This window comes from Lemur catta, chromosome 3 (genome assembly GCF_020740605.2).
Source record: "Lemur catta isolate mLemCat1 chromosome 3, mLemCat1.pri, whole genome shotgun sequence".
Lineage (NCBI taxonomy): Eukaryota > Metazoa > Chordata > Mammalia > Primates > Lemuridae > Lemur > Lemur catta.
Genome location: NC_059130.1, coordinates 49,491,649 through 49,503,986, shown reverse-complemented (window position 1 = coordinate 49,503,986; position 12,338 = coordinate 49,491,649). Strand labels below are relative to the sequence as shown.

The window sequence follows — 12,338 nt, the reverse complement described above, 5'->3', positions numbered from 1 at the left end:
TCCTGAGCTCAAACGATCCACCCGCCTCGGCCTCCCAGAGTGATAGGATTACAGGCGTGAGCCACCGTGCCCGGCCAGATGCAAAAATTTTTAACAAAGTAATAGCAAACTGAATTCAACAGCACATTAAAAGCATCATTCACCATGATCAAATGGGATTCAAATCATTCACTATGATCAAATGAGATTCATCCTGGGGATGCAAGAATGATTCATCCTATGCAAATCAACAATTGCGATAACACCACATTAACACAATGAAACACAAAACCATATGATCATCTCAATAGATGCAGAAAAAGCATTTGAAGAAATTCAGCATCCTTTCTTGATAAACACTCTCAACAAATTAGATATAGAAGGAACACACCTCTGCACACTAAAGGCCATGTATCACAAGCACACAGCTAATATACTCAAGGGTGAAAAGATGAAAGCTTTTCTTCTTAGATTAAAAACAAGTGGGCAAAGATGCCCACTCTCTTCATTTCTATTCAACATAGTACTGGAATTCTTCCAGAGGAAACAGGCAGGAGAAAGAAAGAAAAGCATCTCAATCAGAAAGGAAGAAGTTAAACTGTCTCTGTAGATGACATATCTTATATATAGAAAACCCTAAAGCCTCCACCAAAAAACAGCATAAATAAATTCAATAAAGTTGCAGGATACAAAATCCACATGCAAAAATCAGTAGTGTTTCTACACACTAAGAACAAACTATCAGAAAAAAAATTTTTTAAAATTCTATTTAAAATAGCATAAAAAATCCACTTCGGAATAAATTTAATTGAGGAGGTGAAAGACCTGCACACTGAAATCTATAAAACATCAATGAAAGAAATTGAAAAAGACACAAATAAATGGAAAGATACCCTATGTTCATGAGTTGGAACAATTATTAATAATATTATTAAAATATCCATACTACCCGAAGTGATCTTTAGATTCAATGCAATCACTATAAAAATTGCAATGACATTTTTCATAAAAATAGAAAAAACAATTGACCAAAGCATTTTTAAGGTAAGGCAATTGGATATTTTACCACTGAAATATTAACATCCTTGTCAAAGCAAGTTACAGCATAAGATAACCGAAATAAACAATGCCACTGAGAAATGATACATTCCAAGAAATTGTTTGAAGACTTCAAGAAGTAAAAATTGCCCATTAAAATATAATTTGAAACCTGAAGAGGCATTTCAGTTTATAAACTGTGAGGTGATATACTATATATAATATACTATATTGTATTTGTGATTTTTATATTTCAGTTAAATTCTAAATTAGCAAAAACTTAAGCAAATGATGCTATAACCTAGGATTTTTTCTTCAATAAAAATTTTCCTGGATTTATCACTATGGATTTTTTATACAAATATTACCTTCTCTCTGACAGGACATAAGAAAGAGAAAATAAACAACAAAAAAATTACCTTCTCAATGAAGTCTGTTTTTTTTTTTTTCCTACAGCACTTATCATTTTCTTATGTACCAGATAATATACTTATGTTTCATATTTATTGCATATTATTCTCTCTCCCATCACAAGAATTTAAGCCCAATTAAGTAACAGTTTTTAGTCCATTTTTTTTTTTTGAGACAGAGTCTCGCTTTGTTGCCCAGGCTAGAATGAGTGCCGTAGCATCAGCCTAGCTCACAGCAACCTCAGACTCCTCGGCTTAAGCAATCCTACTGCCTCAGCCTCCCGAGTAGCTGGGACTACAGGCATGCGCCACTATGCCTGGCTAATTTTTTCTATATAGATTTTTAGTTGGCCATATAATTTCTTTCTATTTTTAGTAGAGATGGGGTCTCGCTCTTGCTGAGGCTGGTCTCGAACTCCTGACCTCGAGCAATCCACCCGCCTCGGCTTCCCAGAGTGTGAGGATTACAGGCGTGAGCCACCGCGCCCGGCCCAGTTTTTAGTCCATTTTATTCACAAAAGTATTCCAAATTTCTGTAACAGTGCTAAACATAAAATAGGGTCTCAATAAATATTGAATAAGTGAATGAATGAATCTCTGTGATGTATAATAGGGAAGGTATATTCCATTACACTTATACAACTTATGAAAAAATTATCTTTCCATTTTTGAAATATCAGTACTCTTCACAAAGTCATATGGCTTAATTTTCAAACATAGATTCATTTAAGACTTAATTTGAAGTTACTAATTGGAGTATAAATCTTTATTCAGTACTGAAGTCACATATCTACATAGTCTATGTATGTGATGGGCAGTATTTGAGAAAAATCAGAATGACAATATTTATTTATATTACTATTTCTGTATCCACTATAGGACTTCTATTTCTATATTCTAGTGTATCAGCACCATCACCCAATTTTATTAATAAATATATTTAATTTGTCTGCTTATACATCTTGTAAAAAATACATTTTATTGGTACACACTTCACTTCTGAGTAGAAATAATTAGAAAGGTAGATTTGATAAGTATTACAAAACCAAAGACAGGGATTGAGCTGGGCTGAGAGCCAGTGATCAGATGGCATCAAAGAAATCAGAGGATGATGATGGAGAGAGTTTTAGGGCTTTCAACTATATGAAAAAGATTTGAACTAACTCCTACAGAGAATTTTATGAGAAGTTAAAAAACCGAATAAAAGGGGATACAGACTAGCACATAAGGCCCAGTTGACATTAAACACTGTGGGTCTGGAGTAAATCCAATTGGCAGAGCTACCTGAATTTCTCTAATAATATTAAGCAGCTTAGAAGTATAGAAAATGAAAGGTTAGATTAACCCAGGAGTAGGGAGTAGAATTGGGTGAAATTCAGTTACAATGAAAGAGAGATGGAAATATTGTATATTCTCCACCCCATTGAAATGCCACGCCAAAATTATAAATTCAAATGTTTTCCACCTCATGGCCATACTAAGTGTATCTTAATAGTGATTTTAGTTCATACTTGAGCTAAAATTAGTTAAAACATATTTTCCGGCTGAATAAAAATCTGACTCAAGCTAATGGTAGGATTGATATATAATCTGTAATTTTCTACCAGTAAAAGCCTATGGTGTGGAACTTTAAATTTTTAATGAAATCATTTGGGAACCAACATTCTACACAGCTGGAAAGTCCCTGGGTCATTTCCGGCCAGAGCTGAAGAAGCAATGACTTTTTATACCATGTGAACCCTTTTACCCCTTCTTCACAATTCTGGTAAACAGAAATTGAAACTAGAGCACCTTTGTTTAACAAATTCATTCAACAAATATTTAGTGTTAATGTTTCTGCTGCATACCACCCCATCAATACATGGGGAAACCAATGGCTTATGATGAGGTCTGGCAAGAAAAGACAACTTGAGCCAAACTGATTTCCTCTCTTGGCAATCTGCACCAACAGATATTAAGCTAGTGAGGTATTTCATGTAGAAACTAGAGCTGAAAGGTCACCATGTAATGTACACCTGAGGGTCATGACAACCATGTGCTATTCAAAACTGCAGAGGAGGCAAAAACAAGGAGTAAGCCATGGAGAGAACAAAAGTGGACAGAACTGTAGATTCTTCTGAAGTTGGATCATGGCCCTCAAAAGAAAGATGTCAAAGGTCTCTCCTTAAAACTTTCCCACTGATTCTTGCAGTTCTAATTCCAGGATCCATTTATATACAGGCATTTTCACAGTATGTCTGAGTTAGTCTATGATTCTCCATCTAAGAGGAACATAAGGAGAAACTGAAATTTGAATAATTATTTCACCACACATTTTTATGAGGACACATAATACTCTACATATATTTACATACTAGAGTCTACCTGCTGAGCACATATCTGCACTCAGGACACATAATGCTGGTTTATTTGTCTATGTTTTCACATTTCTTCGCTTTATTGAATACTAACTCCAAGGAATAAGTTCTAGCCTGATTATGTAAGCTTTGAGTAGGCACGAAAGAAACTGCCTGTTACTAGTATTCCCATCTTATAGGTCCTGTGATGGGGGGCAGGCAGCATGACCAGTCAGAAGAGTATTGACTTTGTGACTGTGAAAACTTTGGTCTGAATTCTGGCTCTATCACTAGTCATGTGACTTTCATTCCTCCAAGGCTCAGTTGATGTCAATCAAAAAAATATAAAACTATTTCACTCTCGGGTAGGATGTGGAAATACCATATGTAACAGCAACTTCTATACACACATGGTGGACAGTAAATGATCTTCATTCTCATGTGTGACTCATCCATGATCCCACATGTGGCAATGAGCAAGAGTTTGTTCTGGAACCCACTCATAACCTATCTGTATCCTCTGGTCTTTGCATTTCTGTGTGTTCACGAAAATAAATTCAGGTCATATTCAAGTGTGGACATCTATTATCTTCCAGATTCTTTTTGAAGACACTGCTCCACAGCCATCCTGCCTCCCTGATGTCCCACGGTGCCTTCTTTTATCATTTCTTTTCTTTTCAAGGAATTTCTTTTAGCCACTCTCTTAGTTAAGGTCTCCTAGCAATATATTCTCTTTGTTTTTCTTCAGATGAGAATATCTTGATTTCCTCTTCATTTTTTGAAGGGTATAGAATTCTGAGTTGATAATTCTTTTCTTTTAGCATTTGAAAAATGTTATCCCACTTCATTCTGGACTTCATGGGTTTCAATGAGAAATTCACTGTCATTAGAATCATTGTCCCCTATAGATATCATTTCTCTCTTGCTGCTTTTCAGGTTCTTTTTTTGCCTTTAGTTTTCAAAAGTTTGACTATCATGTTTCTTTGGTGTGGATTTCTTTGGATCTGTCCTCTTTGGAGTTTGCTCAGTCTCTTGAATCTATAGGTTTATGTCCTTTGCAAAAATTGGGACATTTCAGCCATTATTTCTTTTCCATCCCCACTTTCTTTCACCTCTCCTCTGGGACTCTGAGGACATGAATGTTAGATATTTTGTTATAGTCTCACAGTTCCCTGAAGCTTTTCTCTTTTTTTTTTCCGCTGTTGTTCAGAGTGGTTAATATCTATTGCTCTACCTTTCAGTTCATGGAGTCTTTCTTCTGTTCTCTCCATTCTGTTGTCGAGCACATCAATTCAGTTTCGTATTTTAGTTACTGGATTTTTCAGTCCTAAAATTTCCGTTTGATTCTTCTTCCTATCTTCTATTTCTTTGCTGAGACTTTCTGTTTTTTAATTTATTTCAAGCGTGTTTATAATTGCTTGTTAATGTAATTTTATAATGGATGCTTTAAAATCTTTGTCATATAATTATACATCTTTGTCTTCCTCATGTGGGCATCTATTGACTGTCTTTTATCATTCAGCTTGAGATCTTCCTTGGTCTTGGTATGATGAGTGACTTTTCATTGAATTCTTGACAATTTGGGTGTTTTATGAAGAGACTCTTGGCATTATTTAAACCTTCAGTTTTAGCTGGCTTTCCTTGACAACACTCTGGTAGGGGAAGGGAGAGTGCTGCCTCCTCACTGTGAGATAGAAACCTAGTTTCCTTACTCAGCCTCCTTTGACTGTTTAGGGGCATGGCTCCTTGTTACTCCTGGGAGAGAGTGAGAGTTCTGGCTCCTACTAAGTCTACAGGCTGAGAGGGGTGGGAAGCTTTGTTGCTGCTCACCACCTGGCTTTCACTGACACCATAGTACAGAGGAAGGGAGAGTGGCCCTATTACCACAGAGTGGTGATGAAAGTCCTGATTCTCCATTAGATATCCTCTGATACTAGCCCTGGAGGGAGGAGGAGGGACACCTTATTACTCTCAAGTGGGGGTGGAAGCCTAGGCTTCCCACATGGGGGAGCTCATTATTGCCCAGTGAAGAGTGGGGAGGTGGGGCTGCTAGGTAAGAGTGGACGTCTAAGATCCGCATCTGTCCTTAGCTTGCATGATGGGTGTGGGGATGTGGTATTTATCTGTTTTGTTGAGCTATAGTAGAAGAGTTAGGTCTAAAAGTTTTCTGTCTTGCTAGGCTTCCCCTTTCCTGGTTCTTTGGCTGGAAAGAGCAGGCTGTTCATGTGCACCTGTTGTTGTTTCTGGGTTATTGGGCTTCTTTGTCTCCAAGTGTGAGACACATGGGTCTTGAGGTCCCTAGTCAGTCTACCTTCTCTCCACCTTTCAGTCTTCTTATATTAGTTTTTTATGTAAGGATTTTAAGGGTTTTCAGTTGTACTTAGTAGGAGTCATAGAAAAAAGTAAGTGTACTCCATCTTCTTAAAAGCAGAAGTCTTCCTCCATTAGGATTTTGATACACATTATTTCCACCTTAGAGTCCAACAAGGAAAAGTCCCGGACCAGATGGGTTCACACCCGAATTTCACCAAACATACAAAGAACTCATATCTATATTACAGAAATTATTCTACAACATTTAGAAAGATGGTATCCTCCCGAACTCATTCTACAAAGCCAATTATCACCTTGATACCAAAGCCAGGAAAGGACACAACAAAAAAAAAAAGAAAACTACAGACCAATATCCCTTATGAATATAGATGCAAAAATTCTCAACAAAACCTTAGCAAATTGAATCCAACAGCACATGAAAAAAATAATTCACCATGACCAAGTGGGCTTTATCCCAGAGATGCAAAGCTGGTTCAACATACACAAATCTAAAAATGTAATTCACCACATAAACTAGACTGTAAGTATTTCTTAAGACAATGTTAATTCTGATTGACAAATCAGAACACAAGGTATTTGCACTCTATCTTTTTGCCAGAGAATGCAAGTGATGCTAAAGTCTCTGCTTTCCAGTTACCATCATTGTTATGTAGTGAGAAGCCACATTAATAGAGTAGTAGTGAGAAGCCACATTAATGGAGTAGTAGTGAGAAGCCACATTAATGGAGTACTACTGAAGAGTTCAGTCTCGTCATCACATAAAAATGTTATCCCTAGTCAACTCAGACCACAAAACCTGCATGAGAAGTTCCTATGGTAAAATGTGCCAATAGTACTAGGCCTGTGTTGAGCAACATATAAAAAAAAGTGTATAAATGATTTTAAAATCCTAATTTTTATTATTTTTAGGGATGTTATTAAGAGTACAATTCACTACATCACAAAGCATACCTGCATGAAGACAGTGGAAGAATCTCCCTCAGCTTTGTACCACAAGAAGCTGACTAGCCAATATATTTTTATATTTTGAAAGTTATGAAGCCAATAATTTCCTTCTTTGGCTGTCAGGAAGCTCAGAGTCAAATCTGGTAATCCCTCTAGCACCTTATGGCAGAGATTGTCATACACTTGATTTCATTTTATTTTTCAATTCAGATTCTACTTTTACTCAGATTTCCTCATGGATTTGTTTTTATCCAGTAGGGTAGTATGTGTTTGGTACCTGATCTCATTTATTTTAGAAACAGATGGGTGAATAAATACATTAGAAAAAGATAGAGGGTTTGTAATCCCTCAACAGGACAGGCAATGAACCTCAGATTTGTTCACAACTCATGAGAGGGACTTAATGCATGCTGCCATTTGATCCCATGCAGTTTCTCTTTCTCAAGAGGACCTAAAAGAATATACTTGTTGTCACACAATTTATGTTGTATTTGTGAGATGGAGCTTTTTAAGGGATAGACAAACACAAGTCCTACCTGGAGGACTGAGGCACCACTATGGAGAAACTGAAGACCACTTTCAGCTGAGTCAATTCCACCAGTGGCCAAAATGGGAAATCCAGGCAAAGCACGAGCAATGGAGGTCACAGCTCTCAAAGCAATAGGTCTGATTGCTGTCCCTGTAGAAAATAAGAATAATCAATGGTTAGCACATTGACTATTTGAACCTATTGCCTTACATACTGTTATGTACTGGACACATTTCAAATTTCTTTATCTCTACTTAAGATGTATACATATATATTGTATAAATGTTGTTATTTGTCAAAGTTCTTATTCATTTTAAGGACTTTGATGCTATTATTGAATGCAGACATGTTATTCAAGTGGGTATAGTAACCTGAGAACTCTCTCATATTACAATTTGATATAAAGTAATGTGTAAAAAATTATATAGAACATTCAAGCACCTGTTTTAAACACACAAGGAATAGCAGATTTTGAGAAAGAAAAACAATCATATACAGTACATAAATAGACATACAGCTATATTATGTTTCTGTAAAGTATAAAGCAGCTGGTATGAATATAGATACTACAAAACAAGCAAGGTGCTGATGAACTTACAGATTCCATATTGCTTTTTACACATATTTCCAACAATTTGAAGAAATATATGGAGCCTAATCTAATTTTTCATATCGTAGAAAGTTTTAATCAAGAGAATTTACTAGAATCCAGTAATTAGAGTATTTTTATTTAGTTTTTTTAGATGTTTTAATTAGCCAAACATTACCAGTATATTATTCCCTAATAGCAATGAAAACTCTACAGATGGAAAAAGTACTTTGGGCTCATTATAAAAATGAATATCCTGTGCTAAGACTTCTTTGAAATCTCAAGTGTTAAATATCCCAGAGTAAATTAATGCTTTCATAACAAAGGAATATAATATGATATTCCTAGTCTTCACTCATAAGTCAGTGGTCCTTTAAAGCATTTTCTGAACCAAAGATAGTTCTATTAATATTTGCACAAGAATCTGACATTGCCTTAAACCAGGGCTTCACAAACACAAACAAGCAACTGATTTGGCCTCGTGCGGTGAGTACTTTATCATCATCTCCACTACCGTAAGTGTAGTCACTCTCATTATCAATATGTATTGATTGCAGTGCTCACTTTAAGGAATTACACAGAGCTTTCCTTAAAATCAGTGTCTTTTCATCTGTAGAGGCTAGATATTGTGATTCCAACTATAAGACACTCTGGAAAAGGCAAAACTATGGAGACAGTAAAAATATCAGTGGTTGCCAGGAGTGGGAGGGAGGCATAAATAGACAGAGCAAAGAGGATTTTTGGGACAGTGAAAATACTATATATGATACTACATTGGTAGATGCATGTTGTTTTACATGTTTTCAAACTTATGGAATGTATAACACCAAGAGTGAATCCTGATGTAAACTATGGACTTTGGGTGATTCTGATGTATGTGTCATTGTAGATTCATCATTTGTAACAACTGTAGCCGTTTAGTGGGAGATGTTGATAATGGAGGCTGTGCATGTGTGGGGCAGTGGTTATATAGAGTATCTCTGGACCTTCCTCTCGATTTTGCTGTGAACATAAAACTGTTCTGAAAAATAAAGTCCCTCCCCTAAAAAAAACAGCTTTCTTTTTATCCTGTTAATATCCATTTCAGATAAAACTGAACCTATGCATAACTGATACTTTTATACTGAAAACAAAAATGTTTGTGGAAATGTCTGCTTGTTGCTCCCACACCTGAAAAAGCTTCCTCTACGTGTTAGTATGTCTTAGCTAAGAATATTCAATTGATGACATTTCAGATTCTATAACAGACATTTAGAACACAGGTATTAAATTAGGTCAAATTAGAAACTGGATGTCAAGATTCAATTTCTATATTAGAATATTTATCAGCAGTTTCTTCTTAGTCTTTGTTTTAACCATAAACAAGGCTAACATAGAGGACAGAAGGATTAATAGTGAGACTACACATGCACATTTACATATACATATTTTTATCTGCAACTTAAACCTTAAGATAAACACATAGATATCTCTGTATAACTCTCTGTTCAATATATACTAAGCTAATAGCTTCTTTACATATATGTCATTTTGAAGTAATAAAGAAATATTGGGATTCCTTTTTTTCCTTATGTAGTTGACCCAAGAGAGTAAAGGAAATTTGAGCTAAGCAGATAAATAATTTATTTCTAAATGCACTGTTAGAACACTATCATTAACACCAAGGGGTAAAATCTCAAAGTGGTATACAGGGATTTGGCCACATATTCCAATTGATATTAATGGACATGGAATAGCAAAATCCCAGAACATAGCTTTCAAAATTTAACCAGTTACACTCAAAGGGCAACATTATTACACAGGTATTAAAAACATCAGCAAATCCTCATTGGCATTTGAAGATGTTCAATTAGGTCAATAAGACATTTTCTACTTTATGTTTTTCTTCCTTTTCTAAGACTTTTCTAATATACCTAATGAACAGGAAAACCTTTCAAACCAATAATGATTTTTTTTTAAATTAAGAGTAATTATGTTCTCTGAGGAAATGAGATCCAACAATGAAGAAATGGACCCTTCTGTTGCTGGGCAATAGTAAGTTCAGTTTTTATTTCCATTATAAACTCTGTTTGATTTTTTACCTGTTCTCAGAATTTTTAAGGGGAATAGGTTTTAAAAATGACTTTCACATCCACTAAGAAAGATTTCTGGAAGGAAACTGAAGGTATATAAAAGAATCTTTCTAAATTGTTATATAGAAATTTTTTTTCAGTTTTAAAATGACAGAAATGAAGAAATAATAGGTTCAAAATTAAAATAAAACTTTCGGTGCAAAGAAAATGCATATATCAATGCCATACAGAGTTGTACATATGCCAATTAAAATGCATAAAGACTTCCGGAATCACAGGTATTGAGATACAGATTTTTAAAACTTTTGTCACTACTGCAGTGATTAATGATTTTAGACCAAAGACTAGAGAGGAAGAAGCCAGTTTGAGAAGCTCAGGAAATGTGAATGTGGACTCCATCCTTAAGGAAACAACAAGGTTTAAATCAAGAAATTGAAATCCTATAAACTTAAATGAACTAATAGGTAACATGCCATTTAAATTAAGCCTTCATCTACATGGGGTGGCCAGATGATCCTAATGGGAAATTCAATTACATCAAGCCATTCTGAGTCCTCATGTTTTGAAATAATCTGCAGGTTCAAACGCATAAACATACAGAAAATGAAGGGGACCTTTAAGTTGCAATGTTGCTGCCAAGAATTCTGATTTGAACTGAAGTGGCCTTTGTGGAATAGCTGGTAGACTAGGCTGAACTGTAACTTTTGGTCTCAAATCAGTCTGGGCCCTCCATGTAGTCACAACTTAAAATGCAAATCATTTTGTTGAATCCATAGAGCTTCTTTGATAAATTGCACAGAACACTTTTGGATTGATTCATGTTTCAGAAAAACATTTTAGTAAGACAGAGATTTTGAATTAAGTTAATCAATCTGATTTTAAGGAAACTTTTTTTAAAGAATATAATACTCTTTTTTTAAATTTTTTTTTATTTCAGCTTATTTTGGGGGTACAAAAGTTTAGGTTATGTATATTGCCCATGCCCCCCCACCCCCCGGAGTCAGAGCTTCAAGCGTGTCCATTCCCCAGACAGTACACATCGCACTCATTATGTAGGTATACCCCCATCCCCTCCCCACCCCACATCTGCCTGACACCCAATTGGTGTTATTCCCAAATGTGCACTTAGGTGATGATCAGGGAAACCAGTTTGCTGTGAGTATATGTGGTACTTATTTTTCCATTCTTGGGATACTTCACTTAGTAGAATGGGTTCCAATTCTATCCAGGAGAACATAAGAGACTCTATATCACCGTTATGTCTTATAGCTGAGTACAGACTGAAACAGGACCCACACCTTTCACCTCTCACAAAAAATCAAATCACGGTGGATAACAGACTTAAACCTTAGGTGTGAAACTATTAGAAATCTAGAAGAAAATGTGGGAAAGACTCTTACAGACATTGGCCTAGGCAAAGAATTTATGAAGAAGACCCCAAAGGCAATCACAGCAACAACAAAAATAAATAAATGGGACCTGATTAAATTAAAAAGCTTCTGCATAGCCAAAGAAACAGTCATGAGAGCAAACAGACCACCTACAGAATGGGAAAAAATTTTCACATGCTACACATCCAACAAAGGGCTGAGAACTAGAATCCATTTAGAACTCAGGAAAATCAGCAAAAAAAAAAAAAATCAAACAACCGTATCAAAAAGTGGGCAAAGGACATGAATAGAGATGTTTCAAAAGAAGATAGAAGAATGGCCAACAACCATATGAAAAAATGCTCAACATCTCTAATTATCAGGGAAATGCAAATCAAAACCACAATGAGATATCACTTAACTCCAGTGAGAATGGCCTTTATCAAAAAGTCCCAAAACAATACATGTTGGTGTGGATGTAGAGAGACAGGAACACTGATATACTGCTGATGGGACTGCAAACTAGTGCAACCCCTGTGGAAAGCAATATGGAGATACCTTAAACAGATACAAGTAGACCTACCATTTGATCCGGCAATCCCATTACTGGGCATGTACCCAAAAGAACAAAAGACATTCTATAAAAAAGACATCTGCACCCAAATGTTTATAGCAGCACAATTCACAATCGCAAAGATGTGGAAACAACCCAAATGCCCATCAATACATGAGTAGA

The 12,338-nt window shown here is 35.7% G+C and overlaps 1 protein-coding gene across 1 annotated transcript in view; it reads right to left on the bottom strand.

The window, feature by feature from the left end:
* Positions 1-12,338, bottom strand: part of DPYD (dihydropyrimidine dehydrogenase) — a 797,518-nt gene that overhangs the window by 142,208 nt on the left and 642,972 nt on the right. Inside the window, exon 19 of the mRNA XM_045547470.1 lies at positions 7,579-7,721. Coding sequence (XP_045403426.1) covers positions 7,579-7,721 — 143 coding nt within the window. The remainder of the gene's footprint in view (positions 1-7,578; positions 7,722-12,338) is intronic.